Source organism: Saccostrea cucullata, unplaced genomic scaffold (assembly GCF_032062105.1).
Source record: "Saccostrea cucullata isolate Sc308-1 unplaced genomic scaffold, CSIRO_AGI_Scuc_v1 ctg126, whole genome shotgun sequence".
Taxonomy (NCBI): Eukaryota; Metazoa; Mollusca; class Bivalvia; order Ostreida; family Ostreidae; genus Saccostrea; species Saccostrea cuccullata.
This window is the reverse complement of record NW_026928905.1, coordinates 58,834-78,305: the sequence shown is the minus strand read 5'-3', so window position 1 is coordinate 78,305 and position 19,472 is coordinate 58,834. Positions and strand designations below refer to the sequence as shown.

Sequence of the window (19,472 nt, the reverse complement as noted above, 5' to 3'; positions counted from 1 at the left end):
ATTGCTGCATAAGAGTCTCTGGGAACTGTAGAAGTAATTTGGCCTAGTGCCTAAAACTCATTAGAGCAGGTGACATCGTCTCTTTGTTACCCCATTAAACCTGCAATTATTATTAATTAATTGTTCTACAAGGGGCTATAAAACACAAGAGCCTGGAAACCACGGCAGTACAGACCAACAAACAGCGACCAGGCAGCGCCATGCCGGACTTTCATTCCTGACATTCTTACCTCAAAGGTACAAATTTGCCGGAAGCAGCGACGTACGCGTGGTCATCCTGTATCTGTTCAAAGTCGTATACCTCTGTTCCCCCTTCTGGGGTGTAGATACATCTTACTGGTCGATCGAACTTCAGTTTGTTCTGCACCGTGTCTAGAAATATTTCCCAAGTTTTCACATGATTTTCATTCAGAAGTATTCCTTTTGGTGTGAAAAATTTGTCACCGTTTTTGTACATCTTGATGATTTTTCCGAAGGGAAGTTCTCTTTCGTCAACAGGGGGTAACTCCGGTCGCTTTTTCTGTATTGGAGGAATAGGATTCGCTTTCCTCATAGTAAAACACGCTGTACCAAGTTTTGGGTCTTTTTTCTCTAGATTAAGGTCTTGATTCATTTAATCACAAATTATTTTATACTCAGACAAGTTACAGCAAATCTGACGCATTGTTTATAATCGTTTGTTGGATTCAAGATCAGATAAGAACTGAATATGGGGGAGTATGGCTCACATCAAAAAGCATTGGGACAAGATATTTCACAACCTCTTACGGACGGGTGGCAAAATTTCTATCTATTCATTTACATACATTTACAAATGGTAAGTTTATAATAATAAGTTTTTATTAAAAGAGTACTGATAGTAAGTGCATTCACTTAGAAACATTTTGCGAGGTTTACGGCACGTTTTGTTTGCATCCAATGTTGCTTTTCAAGCGTTGCTTGGCTTTAAAGAATTTAACAATCGCAAAGAAGGCAAACGCTTCGCATTGAAGGCGCTAACCTTATCTGATGGTGCGGTGCAAGCTGTATCAATTAATCAGTGAGTAAAATCTAACAGTCATTTAAAAATAAGAATTATATCTGAGGAATTGAATTCTGTCATCAAACACAAGGTCTGAGTTTAAAAAAGAGGCAATGATGCAGATCACCAATGGACACTGATTACCGCTAGGTGGCGATCGCTTCGCTGAGATCATTATGAACAGTGCTTTGACCTTAAAGAAAAAACTAAAATTTAAAAAAAGATAGGGAAAAAATGATAAAAATGCTGAAATGAATTCACTAGTGATTTCTTGGAGAATGTTGATCCCTTGACTTAAAGATCTTGTAAATGTACAGAATATGAATTGCTATATCATTATAGTGTGCATTGTGAAGTGTTCGAATAATCAATATATGTTTTGCGTTGCAGAATTGATAAGAAAGATTGAAGATAGATATTTATAGTGATTGACAATATGTACATTAAAACAAGGTGAATGGAATGTACTAATGGTTTATTTTGACCCTATGAGATAAGGGATTCATCAAACTATTGCAGATTGTTTTATCTCAAACTAGACTTGCAGAATATTTTGCAACTTTCACAATGCAACCATTTTTTGCAATAAGATAATATTATAAGAAAAGCCTCCTTAAAATAGATTTTTATTTCTTTTTTAATATTTCCAGGGGTTTTTGTGCGGGAGAGAGAGAGAAAGAGAAAGATTTCCAAATAAAGTAGCATAAAGTCCATTCCGAATTCAAACGTTATTGGAATTTTAAATCAAAGTTTATACATTTTTATATTTATACTACATAAATAATTTTTTATAGACTGCAATGTCCTTTTCCTAAATGTAAAACCAAGTTTGAAATTTGCCAGGACAACTAAATTTAATTTTTTAGGTTGCGTCCTTGATGTTTAATTAAAAAGTTTTTCTAGGGATCAGGTGAAATATCTCCTTTGTGGGTTTTTTTCCCATTTGTTCTTATAAATATTCTGCTTTCCCCCAAATGATGACAGTATCTAAAATTATTCTATCACGTTTTCATTGCAGATGCTTTCTGAATAAAGCTGCACCTATACTTTTCTTTCATCGACTCAAGTTTTCTATATAGAATTTCTTTTGAGTCGCCAGTGTTCGACACTGCAATAATTCTAATGCCCAGAGAGACGAACTCAAAAGCTTTTCATCTATTATCTCTTAGAAGTGAATACTAATGTATTTCGTAATCACATTAAATCATCTTCATAATAAACTTATTGAAATATCTTTTCCTGTCGAAACCTTTTTACCTTTAGTCTATGGGCTGTATGAGTTGAAATGATTTTCTCAAATGACGATCAATAGCATTCAATAGAAATCAACTGGGCACTCTGAACCATAGCAACAATCAACATTAGAAAAGCTCTTGTCTCAAGTAGCCAAACATCTGTATGCATTAATATTACTCAATATTGTTAAAAAAATTTACTTCAACCTCACCCCCACACCAAACACACACATTTCAAAAAGAAACCTTGAAATCAAGTTGACTACCTTCCCTCCAAGTAAAGAACTGTAACTCGCTTGTGGACTTTAAAAGGTCTATCTAAGTAGTCTCTCCTTCTCTTAAACTTGTCCAGTATCGATCAAGGCAAGGGTGAAAAAATATTTAAGACACATGAAAGTGTGTATTGTATTTAGTATATAACTGTTTTTTATGAAAGCGGAAAAGAAAAAAATACTAAAGCCAATTTCGACCATCATTTCAAACAAAGGAGGCATCTTTACAGATAACAAAACACATTAGATAATAAAGATTAACAGAAAATGAAACATCAAATGCTTCAGGTTTGATCTTTGGATTAGGATGCCGTGCAAGAAAGCATTTTATAGGACATAAAGACATTTCATCAGTTTACAGTATTGTGTAAATTTAGGTCAAAGACACGAGTCGCCTAAATTTCCGATGTTTGATTTACACTTGTGAAACAAGTCCTTCGAATGATATATACATGTACTGCTTTTATTGGAAGATGTACGATTACAATGGAGAAATCGATGATAATGTTTGAGGGGATGACTACGTCATTTAACTATCAGCTTCAATTGTTGACTTACGGATTACATTGAGTGTAAGGAGAGGGCTTGTTAAACCTAATCATTTGTGTATAACATCCTCTAGAAATTCCTGGATGTTTCTTAGCTATATGTATTGTGCAGTATGTTTCAGGCATGGAAACATAACACATTTACAAAAACAACCAAAATTAAGCCCAAAAATATTGGGGTTTTTTCACATTTGTTGGAACAGAAAACCCCACTAATGATTATCAATTACCTGTAATCTCAAACAGTTTATTAACTCCAATTGCATAATTGGAACTAAAACACCTTGTTTCTTTAGATGCATTCGTATGACAGCTTTTCGAGAAGGTTGAAATTTCTCAACTGCAAGTCAAATTTCAAGGTCAAGGGATGAAAAATCTTTTCCAAAGAAAGTCTTAATTCTCAATGAATATACCTGAGAGTCCAAGCACTGACCATTAAAAAGTTATGGCCAGGGTTAAAATTTTTAAAACAAGAGGCCCATGGGCCTTATAGGTCACCTGAGCATTATGCAACAACTTTCCAGTGATTGAATTTGATTCATGTTTTAATCCAGATGCTATGGCATTCACAATTTTGAAATAGGCACCATTGATCATCATAACAATACACTTAGCAGTTGCTTAGTTTGTTTACTTAATACCCATAGGCAGGGTAGGAACAAAACTGCATTTCAAGTAATCAGTAATATTCAGCATGATCAGTAATGCCCCAATCACACATGAACCCCTGACCCTTAGGCCTAGATCCACACATTGCACAATTTTTGAAAAGGCACCCTTGCTTTTCAAAAATATTTGATAAATACCAAGGAGCAGATTTCAAACAATTCATCCAGTTTCAGTATATAAGTACAGCCCCCCCCCCCCTCCTTTATGGTACCCTTGACCCTGGGGCCTTGAAATTCACAATTCTGGAAGATTAGGACCCTTATCAATAACACATAGGTAGTTCATCTGCTTAATACCAAGGAGCAGAGAAGATAACTTTCAAAGATTTAGTGTATTTTCATTGTATAATCAATAAAGCCCCACCCTATCACTAGAATCCCTGACCCTGGGGCCATAAAATTCACAATTTTGGAAGAAGCACTCTTGCTCATCATAACTATGCACTTATTTAGTTTATTTAATACCCAGACGCAGAGAAGAAGATTTTCAAAGAATTCATGTATTTTCACTATATAATCTAAAGAGCCCCCCCCCTACACCAGAACCCCTGACCCTGGGGCCATCGAATTCACAATTTTGGTAGAAGCACTTTTGCTCATCATAACAAAGCACTTAGTTAGTTAATTCAATACCCAGGAGCAGAGAAGAAGATTTTCAAAGAATTCAAGTACTTTCACTATATAATCTATAGAGCCCCCCCCCCCCCCTTACACCAGAACCCCTGATCCTGGGGCCATAAAATTAACAATTTTGGTAGAGGCACTCTTGCTCATCATAACTATGCACTTATTTAGTTTATTTAATACCCAGGAGCAGAGAAGATTTTCAAAGAATTCATGTATTTTCACTATATAATCTATAGAGCCCCCCCCCCTTACACCAGAACCCCTGACCCTGGGGCCATAGAATTCACAATTTTGGTAGAGACACTCTTGCTCATCATAACTATGCACTTATTTAGTTTATTTATTACCCAGGAGCAGAGAAGAAGATTTTCAAAGAATTCAAGTATTTTCACTATGTAATCTATAGAGCCCCCCCCCCCTTACACCAGAACCCCTGACCCTGGGGCCATAAAATTCACAATTTTGGTAGAGGCACTCTTGCTCATCATAACTATGCACTTAGTTAGTTTATTTAATACCCAGGAGCAGAGAAGAAGATTTTCAAAGAATTCATGAAATTTCACTATATAATCTATAGAGCCCCACCCTAACACCAGAACCCCTGACCCTGGGGCCATAAAATTCACAATTTTGGTAGAGGCACTCTTGCTCATCATAACTATGCACTTATTTAGTTTATTTAATACCCAGGAGCAGAGAAGAAGATTTTCAAAGAATTTATGTATTTTCACTATATAATCTATAGAGCCCCACCCTAATACCAGAACCCCTGACCCTGGGGCCATAAAATTCACAATTTTGGTAGAGGCACTCTTGCTCATCATAACTATGCACTTAGTTAGTTTATTTAATACCCAGGAGCAGAGAAGAAGATTTTCAAAGAATTCATGAAATTTCACTATATACTTATTTAGCCCCACCCTAACACCAGAACCCCTGACCCCGGGGCCATGAATTTCACAATTTTGGTAGAGGACTCAATGCTGATTACAATCATGCAAACAGTTTGACTGCTTGATGTCCAGGAGTAAAGAAGAAGATTTTTAAAGATTGCACTAATTTTAGTGGTTTTTGCCCCACCCCCCAGGCCCCAGGGGGGCAGGGCCCATGAAATTCACAATTTTTGTTCCCCTTCACCCATAGATGCTATATGCCAAATTCGGTTGAAATTGGTTCAGTGGTTTCAGAGAAGAAGCTGAAAATGTTCAAATGTTAACGCACGACGCACGACGCACGACGAACGACGAACGACGACGGACGAAAAGTGATAGCAATAGGTCACCTGAGTTTACTCAGGTGACCTAATGAGGGTCAAAATCCAAGGTCAAAGAGTCAAAGTAAAGGTACCCAGGGAAAGGCTTTGCCATGAGAAATACACATGTGATATATTAAAGACCATACACCAGCAGTTTCTGTTCAAAAGTTATGGTCAAAATTAAAGTTTTTCAAAAGTAAGCCAAACTGAAAAGTCATGGTCAAAATTGTTTGTATCCAAAGGAAGGCCTTGCCACCTGGAAAATACCTTTGAAATATGGAGGTCCAAGTTCTAATTCTTCAAAAGTTATGTCCAAGGTCAAAGTTTTTAAAAAGTGGGTGAAACTCAAAGGTCAAGGACTAAAAATATTTAAATTCATGGAAAAGTCTTAACACACTGAAGACATGTGTAAAGTAGGAAAGCCCTAGCATTATTCGTTTAAAAGTTGTGGCTAAGATTCAAGTTGGGTAAAATCTCGAAAATTAGGTCAAACTCCACGGTCAAGGTCAAAAGGTCAAATATATTGGTACACAAATAGAGCTTTGGCTCCAACCAATTAAAAGTTCTGGATAATGTTGAAGTTTTTGTGAACAAGCAGACAGACAGACGGACAGGGCAAAAACTGTGTACCACCGATCTTCGATTACGAGGTATTAAAAAGCTTAACTCTCCTAAAAATTCCGCGAAGAAATTACGTGACTGTATATGATTATGAATAATACTAATATTTTTGCCACCAGACAGTGGACTCGAACTTTTTAAGTGTCATTCAAAAGCCAGAACGCGACCCTTTACCAACCTTGTACTTTACAAAAGTCGGGAAAAGAACTGCTAGATTTAGGCGTGCCCAGTAGGACATTCGAACCTGCGTTCAATACCGGTATCAATATGCGAACTTCCACTATCTGGGCCCCTGCAGTGATCAACAGAAAACAATGAGACAATAACCATAGAAACCATTGACCAACTCACGTATATATTTTTTTTAATAATAACATAACAATTGGCATTTGATTTATAATACCAAAATGCCTGATTATCCAAAAAGCTAACATTTCATTCAACTTTAAAGATGCTTGCCTAATACGTATAAGAAGTTTAATCAATGGGGTTGTTTTGAAATGTATGAATTATTAAATGTGACGATAAAAAAAACAAAAGAAAATAATGACAATCGTACGGTTGAAGGTATTGATTAAATCTGGTATATCTCAAGTCTGTCTATAGGTACTAATTGTAATAGTAAAGGCAACTTTCGCGTGAACAAAATCCTGCAGAATCTAAGGCGTAATTTAACGTAAGGGTGATCTTCGCCACGAACTGATTTATAACATTTCTGTTTGTTGCCAGCAATGGTCGCTACAATGATAACGTGGTGAAATACCTGATGCCAAAAGACATGTTTACCTCGAAAGAAATTGTAACATTAAACTCAAACCATTGTAACATTTCAATAAATGTTAGGTCTATGTTAAGCAAATAATGACAAAAGGATTTAAAGACAAATATAGGCCGACCCTGTGTTGGTCGTATTTTTAATAAATCCTTAGCTATACCTCTACTCTTGTGTATTTGCTTCTGCTTTGTAACAAATTTAAAAGTAGATAAATTGTAAAATTTATTGGGTATAGAAAATTCAAATCTTAATTTGCTCGATTCGAGGACGAGCACCATTAAAAGGAGCAAAATGTGTTCCTCTCAGTTCTCGTTCTTAATTTGATGGCACCGAGGTCAAAGAATGCTCTAATATTTACACGTTAATTTTTATTTTAAATTAATCTAAATACTACAAGAGTGTACACGCTAGTCTCAAAGAAAACAAAATTAATATGAAAAAGCGTCTGTTTGATCATTTAAAAAAATCTTTAATCTAATTTCTTTGATCTCAACGTGATTTTATTTAAATCTTGGTTTAAGGTTAAAGATGTACAAATTTAATTCTGAAATGTACCCCGTTGGTGGTTTAGCTTTATGATTATTTAATTGTTGCATTGTAGAGTGATATTTCCCCCAACTAATGACAATAGGAAGTTTTTCTCCTAAAGGTACTGAATTCTTACTAAGTTGTATCTCTTGCATTGTATGACGGATTTGCTGGAACCAACATTTACACCGTATGCTGTATGTTTAGCAAACTAACTTTGTAAACTATAGGTATTCTTGAAAATGTTTTCATATGGAAACAATATGAATTTGAACACTTGTATATGTAATATGATTTTTATAATTCTTCCAATATTTTTTCCCTTCATTTTCACTGAACACAACATGCAAAAAAAAATGAGTTCCTAGTTTTGAGTATTTAATTAGAACTTTCCCGGTAAAATTAAATTTAAAACTAGTACTTGAATACTAAAGTACAACTGTGGGTGTCACAAAAGTTATTTTTAAAGTGTATCAGTCGTATCAGTGAAATTAAAAAGCGCATATGTTAACAGTTAATTAGGAATGCTGTTTGCCTCCGATAATTTGAGTTTTGTGTTACTGTTTTGACAACACTTTTGATTAATCTCCGATTTCGTTTTGGATGGCATAATGGCGAGATTTGCCGGATACGGAGAAGTGTGTTTGTCGCCCTGTTTTACGGAGCCTTAGTTTCCCGGACACATAACTCTCCATGGCTGTTCAGGGGAGATATATGGTCCATAATAAATGAACAACTCAGCCTTCAATGAATAATCACCTAGGAATAATTTATCACTCGTATACCTTTACTTTGTCTCTTAAACATACCTGAACTTCTCTGAGGAGATTTCGACTTAAGTGGCCCCATTTAGGACATGAAAATACTCTTATTTTCTGCTGTGATATAAAAAGGTGACAACTAAAATTTACCAATCAGTGTTTGGTATCTGAAGTACAGGTATGCTTGTCCTGAAATAAATCCACAATGAAAGAGTATACTTTCTGTGCTTTTGCGCCACATCATAGGGGATCTAGATGTGTTTGGGAATACATGGAATTCGAGTTATCACAGAACATACTATGGTGTTTGAAATGTCTCCACAAATTTATTAAATGTCTATTAGTAACAAATATTTACGAGATTCCCATGAAATAATCTTAAAATTTACACACAAGTTCTTAATAACATTTTTTACAGTTAGTCTTCACAATATGCACTTTGTTATGACGTCGATTTTGAAATCATGCAATAGCTTTTTTCTGTTTTCAGATTAACTTAGACATTACTGAAAATTCTTGGAATGGTTTTCAGGTGTGCCGACGACAGAAATATAATACAAAATGCCTGTATTTACGTATCACAAATTCGATCAAAAACAAAAATTTGTGAAGACAAATACATAGAGGACAAAATTTTTCAAAGGGGTCTCAACAACTTATGCCTTTCTCAAAAAATGCCATTTGGACACCAACCGACAAATGATACCGATATTGGCATATACATCCTAAATATGTAACTACAGGCCTACCATTCTTAATTGTAAAGTTGAGATTTACGTCTGCGTGAACCATCTTACTGGCAACATACAGAAAAACAGACACTTTAAAACTTTTGCGCTAAATAGAGACCAAATTTCAATTAGGCGTTTCCATAGCAACGTACATAGTATCGAAGTAGATAAAATCTTTAATTACAGGATAAGTATTACAAATACTTATATAGGTGTACTGACATCAGATTAATTAATTATCACTAAAGTTAATCCAGGTTTTCTTTCATTTTAAGAACTTTCGGATTCTCCTTATGTAAGAGATCTGTCTATGAGGCCCCTGACATGAGCGACAGGTTTAGTATCAGATTTATGTGCTTTTATGGAACCAGATTTAAATTATGTTTAAGTTTGTTCAACTGTGGGACCAGATTTTAATAAAATTCAGCTAAATAACACTGTATAATCTAAACACGTCTACAACTTAAGGCATTTAACAAACAATGGCCATATTTCGGTTAAGGTTACAACAAACCCGACTTTCTGTAAGTATATTCTGGATTGAATATGACGTCCCAAACTAAAATATTTTATCTAGATTTAATTTGGGTGCTTATGGTTCAAAGTGTGTTGTGGAACAAAAACGAGTGCTTGCCTTTTAAAATTTGACATCAACAATTCAAATAACATTTCGGTATTTAAAACGGTAAATTTGATCTTAAGAGAGTATCTTTTTTTTAACTACTATACACAACTGATTGCTTTCTCCCTTCAAAAATGACTATTTTAGTAAGAAACATGCTTTATATACTTGGAAGCAGCTGTTTTTGCCTGTTAAAGGTAACTAAGAATCTAATTAAAGATCCGTTATATTTTCCATGTGAAAAGGTTTATGAAAATGTGTGAGGGACCTTAATGAGTTCGCGGTAAGACCACAATAAAGGGTTCACGTTACCCACGTTAATAAAATAACCACAGCAGACAGGGAGGAATTAGGTACCACAATTCATAAAACGTCATCATATCATATCGATTTAGAGCACCGGGTTTTGTATCCATGGTGATTTGTTATGTTTTGACAGTTATTCCAATTACAGGTTAATTAATATCTTGATTAATTTCGATTTAATTATAAAAATGAACCAGGATTTCTCGACGTTGACAAATGGATAAGGCGTATATGACTTATATAGATTTAAGGCTAAATGTAGCACTTCATATACCTTAGTGCTACATCTACAATCTTTCAATAACTTCATTTACATTCAGAAATTCCTGTCAAGGGAATTACTAAACATATTTATTCTACTTTCACCTTCTCTTATAGAAATCACATTTAATAATTTTCGTTTGGGGGGATTACATAATCCCATTTCTTTCGTTTAATCAGACTTTTCTTTGAGGGAATAAAAAAACTTCAAATAAAAGACCGCAAAACGTTTCTATAGTTTTCCTGAAAATTTACAGGAAGTACGTTCCTTTCTAGTTGGCTTTTTAATGGTTGAAATAGAGTGAAAGAAAGTGTCTGAAGCCAACAAAAACATATTAAAGGAGAAATCGAACTTGGGTAAATATTGGTCTAAAGAATAATGTTTCCTATCGGAGATTAGAGTATTGTTGCGTAATACCTTCACAAGTTGGATATCGCTAACGATTTCTTTGATACTTGATGGTGTAAATTGTTTGGGTTAAAGAACTTATGACTCCTTATTAGTGTTGGAATCTGACAAGAAATCGCAATTAAACGGTGTATTTTTATTCCCAATCGTCTCAGCCTTTTGGAGATCACTTAATTGTGGAAGAAATCAGGAATCGAATGTATCCAAACAAAAATCAAGAGATTTCTATCTAGACCAAAATCAACAGTGCATCCACCTTCTTAAATTGATACAAAGTCAAATTATAAAGAAGCATTTGCATGCAAATGCAATGTATGATTTCAGTTTGTTCTAATTAAGTGAACATAAGTATATGTTACACAGAAACCTTTGAAATCTAGCTCTAGTAGCCCTAAAATCCAGAAGTGGCCCCAATGTGTGTTTATATAAAAGATATTTATTTTTATACCCTCGATGTTTTAGCTTACTTGGGCCTATCAGTCATCACATGTTGTCTATCTGTCTGTCCGTCCGAAATACTTAGTATTTATGTTTTTGACTTCTTCTTACCACAAGATCAGTTTAACCAAAGTTGGCATCCTTTGGTGAAGGGGGCTGGACATTGTTAAAACAAAGGGCTGTCTTGTTGCAAAAGTGAGATGATAAAAAGTTTAAAAATAAAGCAGGGTCATTAAAATTTTCCAAATAACTACTCGGCCAGGAAAGAGGAAACTTATATATGTGAAAATTTTCTTAGAACCACCCCCATGTTGTGTGGATTCAGAGATACTTAGAGTAGGAATTATAATACGGGGTCACAATTTTTCATTGGAACATAAAAATCATTTGGGAAATTTGAACCTTTACTAACTAGTTCAGGTGAGATAAATAACAATTTTAAACGACAAATATTTAAAGAAATTCCTACTAGGTTGGGATATATTGCTGAAAAGAAAGAAAATGGCTGTTAAAATTATGTTTGGAATCCCTGGTACCATATAATTTCTGATTTCTTTTATGGCCCGTCAACTCTTAATCGATCTGACGCTTAATTAGATCCTCCAAATTTTGATCAAGATATGTGCAAACAGCATTGTAAAAATTGATTCTTTCCGACAACGTTTCCGATGCGTGCAATCATTTCTCCGACACAGCCTCTTAGTTTACACAGTATAATAGCGACCATTTTCGGCGATAATGAGCTAGAAGGGGGGACAATCATGTCTAATGTTGTCATATCAACAAAGCAGGCAATCGTACAAGACGTCGTCATGTCGACAAACAGACCTCAAATCAAAGCAGTTATAAGGAACGCGAACAAACACAGGAAATAACAACCCAATGACGGGAGGAAATTCATTTTTAAAAAAAATCATGCTCTGCCCAAATAGTTTCAAAGTCTATCCCGCCCAAAACTTGGTTGACGAAGCAACTGAAACAATTAAGAAAATATTTAACGATCTGTATAAAGACAAAAAAAAAATCCTAATGCATATTTGTAAATCCATCACACATTCAGCAAAGGTCTTCGCTCAAGATATTGTTTTTATTAAAAAGTTCTTTGAGGATACTTAAAAAAGGAGACTTTATCGTATTGGTAACGTATACATAATAGCAGCCCAAATTGAAAGTGAATGCTGTATTCATACTATACAAATAATAAGGAACACTGGTCTTTGTAAAGATGCCAATCGTGTGCATCAAGCTATTTGGCATGTCTCACTATACATGTAAATGTCAAAGCGAAATGAAATTTCTTAAGTAATAAATTATATACCTTCATTCAATATTCAGCATAAAAATTTGATGAATAGGATTTTAATACACCGATTTTATATGCTTTAAACCCTCAATTATTTGGAATGATAGACACTGGCTCGTAGTACACAGAGTCTTCCCTTGTGCATCACTATCTTTGGTAAACGTGAGAAGTATGCTTTTACAGCTAACCTTTATCATAACCTATTCCTAGGAATTTAACTTATCTGTCAGAGTAAATACTTCATAAGTTATAAAGGAGAGGGGACAATCAAAATGTATATACTAACACTAAAACAAAGTTGTTACAAGTACCTGCTGGGTCAAGAATATGAACTGATTTTAATTTAACGTTTAAACTTTAGTTTTTATCTTACATTTGCATAGTTTGGCAAACACCTTGTTTGTGGCTCTTACTGCAAATCAATTAACTTCATTTTTTAAAATACGTACACACAACACATACACAATATCGGTAAGTATATCTTTGCAAATTTGTGGATATAAAAGTATTTACCAAGAATTCTGTTCAATGACACCCCTTGGATGTCTTTTTACCCTAGCATCGAACTTAGAAGATATTCTAGTCTTTCACAGCTATCAGTGTCTTAGGCAAAGTCAGGAGCATTATAAGATAAATTGTCTCCGGGAACAATAGTTTTTGCCTTTAAATCAGAAATTTCATTAACAATATCATGTAACTTCGACCGTTGAATTGCATAAATTAGGGATTCAATCCCAAATCTGAAATAGAGACCGACTACAGAGTGCATTGTTACTTGATATAATTTAATTTGCAAAGTCTACTGGAAAATTTAATCTCATTACAAGGGGCTTTTTGTATAGGATGGAGATAAATCAATTCGTTTAAACAAACAAACAGAAATAATCATAATTTACATTAAACATAACTTTCATTTAAGTTGTATGACTCGATTGGAAAAAAAAACATAAAATATTCGCGAAGTTAAACACAGTTTCCATGCACAAATTAATAATATATATTATTATGTTTTCGGTCTTCAGTTTTTGTTTACCATTATGCAATTTGTATTTACTACTGTTCTAGTATTTACTGTTACTTGACATGTATTTTGAAGGTTGTTAAGGAATTTCTTCAGCTGAATTTAATATTGTCAAAACAAAGTTTATAATAATGGAAAGTTCTTTCTAACTAGCTTCAGAAATTTATCAGTCAAAATTTGGGAATGACCCAATAAAAATTCAGCTGTGTTCCAGCTACACATTTCGATTTTTTAGATTTAATGCATTACCTAATTTGATCATGTAATTTCTTAAAACAATACAATGATTACAGGGTACTTACGGTTTTCCAATATTCTTGTAGCGCTCTACCCCTGCTGCTACATATTGCCCATCTTCTTTCAAATCATCAAAACTCGAAATCTTATGTTTTCCTAATGGGGTATATACATTCCTAATTGCACCAAATCGAGGATTCAAAGACCGTGTTGCATCGTCCAGAAACGTGTCAAAGTTTCTATATCTTTTTGGGTTGACTAGCAGAGATTTGCTCTGGTAATGTTCATCTCCGTTGATATAGAAATGCGTGGTGAATCCTTTGCTAGCTCCCCTCATATAGTTGGGAACGTCCATGTCCCCATATTCTCGATCCTCCATCATTTTTCTGGCAGATTCCCAATCACAATGTGTATATAAAATTCAATAATCTATACTTTTCCTCCCTCTCGTCTTTCTATATCAAATATTTTCACACACCACCGCGAAAAATCTTTTGAGCAGTGATTTTTAGAGTGGAGATGCTTTCTTATAGGGGTTTGAAACCATTTAAAAGTCAGGGACAAGCGCTCTTCACTGTTGATCTTCGACAAAGTTACTAATGAAAATGTCAATACTTACACACCGTTGTGTCGCTAGTTAGACCATTCTTGTAATAAAGCTCTGGATGTCGCGTATCTAAGCAAACCCCAGATGTAAACAAAGTCCTTCTTATTTGTCAATCAAATCCTGACTAAAACTGCGGCATAGGTAAATCCCGAGATTCTAGAGAAATTCCCGACATGGCTAAGAAACACTTCGCATCGATTTTCGGTTTCTTAAAGCAAAACATGAAAACTGCTGGGCAGAAAAATTAGTTTCCTGTGTTTTAACGGAATCAAGATACGTGTTTTGACACCTTAGCGTCTAAAGTCAACCAACATGCAAAAATGTTCCACAATGAAATCACGCAGTGAAAGACAACAATGAAATTTTTGTGTTGAAATCAACTCTTCCATAGAAAGACTCCTCTTTACCTGAAGAGCTATGAATATGTCACATAAAACGACAGGATTTAGGTTTTTGTAAAGAATGTATAAGGCATTTAAGCCAGGTTAGATTATTCGCCTATTCTTCGATCCTTGTTTGCTTTTATTTCTCGAACAAGCTGGATCGAAAAGTTATCAGTAGATAAATACGTATATCATTACAGTTAAAATCTATCAGTCCAATGTCTGGAGCTAAGTTTTTCAATGGCTTGTTGACATTTGAGCAACCTCTTTGCGTAGTGGGTACAAATGCTGGGACCAGGGCTCGATAAAGGAATACAAGAATAAAGCAAGATCATGTTGCATGTTCTTTGTGCAACAAATCAAAGCAGTTGACAAATCATTTGGTATACATTGGAGTATCGAACGTCAAGTACCGACACTCGTTGCACTCGCATTATTGAATACGTTATACAAGGACGTTCATTTATACCCGTCATTGCTATAATTAAAGAGGACCAAAACAAGCTTACTGATGCGGACAGCTGTTTATTATGGAAGAAATGCCGCCGCCGCCCTCTATACATCAATGATAATTCATGACTTGATCTCCCAGTGCTTCAATGGATGTAACCTAGGAGTCAAAACATTATTAGCATGTTCGCAATGTATTCTTATTCCATACGGTTTCTTTTCATTACAAAACGGTGTATTAGGTATATAGCTCTTTTACCGATATTTCTGGTTTCCATGGTCTTCATCGTGTTTGTGAAAACCAGTATTGGTCAGCAACAGCTTACAAAAGACTTAGAGATAGCTGTGAAGAGACTAGATGTATTTTGAAAAAAAAAAATATTAGACTAGAGGGTACACGGTTGTTTAATACACCTTCCAACCCCATTTCTTCAGTTTTAGGAATGTTGCGTTTAAAAGTTGTCGTGGCAAACCACGGCCAAAAATGTACGATCCTTCCCTGCGGACTCCAAACCGTGGTTTGAGACAATGTGTTTGAGTACGCTAATTTTATAATTTTACTTGAGTAATCTTTTTATAGTTTCAAGCTTGAATATCTGTCATTGTACACGAGCAAAATACTTGTTTTTTTTTGTTTTTTTTAATATTAATAAATTTAATACAGAAATAAATGCCCCAAGACATCTTTCAAACTTGATATAGCAATATAATACTCAGTATACATTCTCTCTCTCTCTCCCTGACAATTAATGAACCTCGATTTACTTAAGAAGAAATACTGAGTAAGCAACGCCATCTTCTTCAGACAAGATGTCCTTAATAAGAATTGATATCTCAACCCATACTTCATATATCTGGACATCAATACATTTTCTGTCTAATCAGTCGTATAATTAATCAAATATCTACATTAAGGTTCTAACGACACTCCTCAACCGGTTCCAGATAAACGTTATTAATCTTTCAATTTATCAATTTCTATCATTTCTGATTAACCCACCTTTAGATATCTAACAGACAATTGACACATACCTTATTAGAAAGAAAACTCAATGTTTACCAATTTGATAAATAAATGAGACTGATGTTTCAAAAAATTCAATCATCCTGACCCCCAAAAGTATGTGAGAAGTTTTAATTAATACAAAGGGCATCGCCCCCTCCCCCACTGATAATGAATGCTAGGATAATGATCTGTGTATAAATGTTGCTACGATAACAGGTAATTCTCATAACAAGAAATACATCGAAGGTGACGCCTATGCTGGGCCAAATAAAAATGTTTAAATTTTCCAGAATACATGATGGAGGCTGTATGACAAAATGCCTCCGTGTATAGGGATTGTCTTGCCCATGGAATGTAAACAGGAAGATTTCCCAGAGAGAGAGAGAGAGAGAGATTGTTTTCATTACCTTGAGAATTCTATTTTTAGAGCGACTCTGCGTTACACCGACCGCAAGGATAGGCATAGTCTAAAACAAAGATCGCGTCACATACAAGTATAAACAAACAGTTCTACTTTTTCTAAAAAACAGGATTTGTCTAATATTTTTTAAAATGACGTGTAATAAATACATTTCCTACGGAATATGTAAAAAAAAAAATGTGATTTACTATTAATTTTTTATCAGACAGAATATTAGGAGATTTTGTTCCAACAGACGATGATAAAGCATGTTTTACAATATGCCGAGCCTTTTCCCGCCGGTTCTCACACCAAAAGAAGAACGAGAAGAAATGAAGTGGCGGATCTAGAGGGAGTTGGGGGGGGGTTAACATCCGCGGAGAGTGATCGAGGAATCCCACTTATCAATTGCTTCTTTTATTAAAGTAAAAATTATCTCTAGTTACAGATAAGTTTAAACTTTAGTTTTATATTTAATTGTAAAAACTTCCACCAGAATTCGCCTGTGTATCAAACTAAGTGTGGAGACGCAGATGTACCTGTAATGTATATCCTGCTATGTCGCATGCAAATGTTTTATGATATAAATATAAGATATTTTAATAATAGATCAAGCATTTCAGTTTTAATGGAATTTTTTGTGCTTGATTTTTTTTAATCTCATTTTCATTCCTTTTCTAATTTCTTTTTGAAAGGACCAATAAATTGGTTTGCGGCCGATTTTTGACGCTTGCATCAATAGGTTTCATGGAGTTTTTTTAATCTGACAAGGATCATGAATAAACAAATGCATAGTATTTTTATATGTAGGAATATTAACAGTCTAGTTTTGAATTGTTTATTTGATATTATGTATAATTTTAGGAAACACATGAAAATAGATTTAACTTTCTACAAGCGGTTTGAAGTTTGGGGTCAACGTCACATTAGATAGAGAGAAATAAACAACTCTGATATTATATAAAATGTTTTGTAACGTAGCAAACAACCCAAATCTTGGTTCATAGGATTTACATGATTTATCACATAATATCCTAATTAATAATTAAAAATCATATCTTCTGAAATAAGTTGTCTTATTGTCATATGCAGCTTATCCTTTTTGCATTTGATACTTGTGTTTTACCTCTTTGTTATCCCAAACTTTCATTATTTTTTATATACAAGATTACATGTATTTCTGATCATTGGTATTCATGTCAATTTTTTTTAACCTACATCATTGGTAAAGTTTTTTTAACTGAAAGATAAATAACAATATATTTATAACTTTTCTTACTAAAAATATGTCTCATTTTTTTTTTTAAACAGATAAACTGAAAAGGGCAACCATTTCCACTGGTATACGAGTAAAGAAAGACATTTTTTGGGTTAATCTGTCATATGATAAAATACTACATTTAATAATTCCAGAAATATTGGTTGTCAAATTTGTCAAGATATATTTTTAATTGTAAGCAATACTTTTCTCCAAAAACAATTTAAACTTGTGAAAAAGCAAGTCTTATGAACTTGATTGTTCTGTTTACATAAAGTAAGAAAGTAATTTTATTCCACTCAAAAAATTGTGTTCTGCCACATACATTTATTGCATGTTAATGAAGTTGTATTACTTAAAGAAAATTCTGTGTTGCTTTCAATTATAGGTCACCCCATTTTGTATCACAAAGGTTTAAGACAAACTGTACTATATTATGTTGTTCATGTTTACCTGGCTGCTTCTTTTGTACTGTTAGCTTATATAACATTATTACAAAAGAAAATTTTGATTTTGGTAGCTATGTCATAATTATGTTAACAGTAGGTCTTTTTTTTTAAATAAGATGTCTTGAAATATGAAACACAGGCTGAGGCAAAGTGCTGAATCCAGAAATTCTGAAAAAAGTTTGAGGTCAGGGAAGGGGCAACATCAAAATGCCACAATTAAAACACTCATTTATCAAATATTGTAGTATTTTTTGGTTTCAAACTGCTTTCAATATTCCAGTATTTTATGGAAAAACAACTCAACCAACACATGCCATCAAAGAAACTGGATCACACAAAAGCAATATATTTTCCATATATATTTAATATGACTAAAAGTAAAATTTGCACAAACCTTAAAATGTTTTATTAACATTGTTAGTCAATTACAACAACTTTGAAAGGTTTAATATTGAAAGTATCTCACAAATAACAGTGAACTTTAATCAAGGCCAAGTTTACATTACAAAGATGAAATTAAATATCCCAAAAACCTCATGAATTTGGAGTATCATGAAAAAAATGTTGAATTGAAAAAAAAACTACACATTATTTGTGTGTAATAACATAACAGCAATGTATGACATATATATTTCTTTTGTGTTCTCTCATACATGAAGCCTCCGTCTAACAGTACTTTCAGTACTTTGATTTTTAGTAATAATTGTTAGATAGCAAACTTTGAAATGGTGAGCCCATTTTCTTAGGTTGAATTTTTTTTTTCTCGTTATAACGCGAAAAATTCGTAAATGCACGCAAATTGTAAGCGTTCGTTCGCGAAACTTTCGCGTTATATAACGAACAATATTTTTTTAACCTACTTAAATGAGACTGAAAAAATTCTACCTAATTTTGTGCACATTTAAAAATTGAACATTCCTCCTTAATCCTTGAGAATATGAAAATTGCTGGGTCAAATAAAGCATACATTGTAGAATACATGATGTACAATTAAAAAAATGCTCATGTTAATCTGTAGAAGAATGTGAAGTTACGAGAGAGAGAGAGAGAGAGAGAGAGAGATTCACCCAATGTACACAGTACGCTGCTAGGCTAATTGAAGTTACCACCACATCTGTATTGATCAGATACATTTGTTAAAACGCACTTTGAAAAATTACGCACTTTGAAAATTTTTTTCAAAAAGTTAAAATCACAAATAATGTTTTAAAAAATTCACACAAACATTTACATACCATATATGCATTTGAAAAAAAATGTAAAGATTGAAAATTCTTACA

General features: G+C 33.9%; 2 protein-coding genes across 2 annotated transcripts; both read right to left on the bottom strand.

The window, feature by feature from the left end:
* Positions 1 to 226: 226 nt before the first annotated feature.
* LOC134279114 (protein rpi-1-like) lies at positions 227 to 613 on the bottom strand. Its single transcript, XM_062761466.1, has one exon. It carries the CDS (start codon positions 611 to 613, stop codon positions 227 to 229), a length of 387 nt encoding a protein of 128 aa, XP_062617450.1.
* Positions 614 to 13,700: 13,087 nt separating this feature from the next.
* Positions 13,701 to 14,021, bottom strand: LOC134279140 (doublecortin domain-containing protein 2-like). Its single transcript, XM_062761504.1, has one exon. It carries the CDS (start codon positions 14,019 to 14,021, stop codon positions 13,701 to 13,703), a length of 321 nt encoding a protein of 106 aa, XP_062617488.1.
* Positions 14,022 to 19,472: the final 5,451 nt, after the last annotated feature.

Excerpts from the sequence above, each read along its gene's own strand:
- LOC134279140 (XM_062761504.1), bottom strand. The coding sequence starts at position 14,021 with ATGATGGAGGATCGAGAATATGGGGACATGGACGTTCCCAACTATATG.
- LOC134279114 (XM_062761466.1), bottom strand. The coding sequence starts at position 613 with ATGAATCAAGACCTTAATCTAGAGAAAAAAGACCCAAAACTTGGTACA.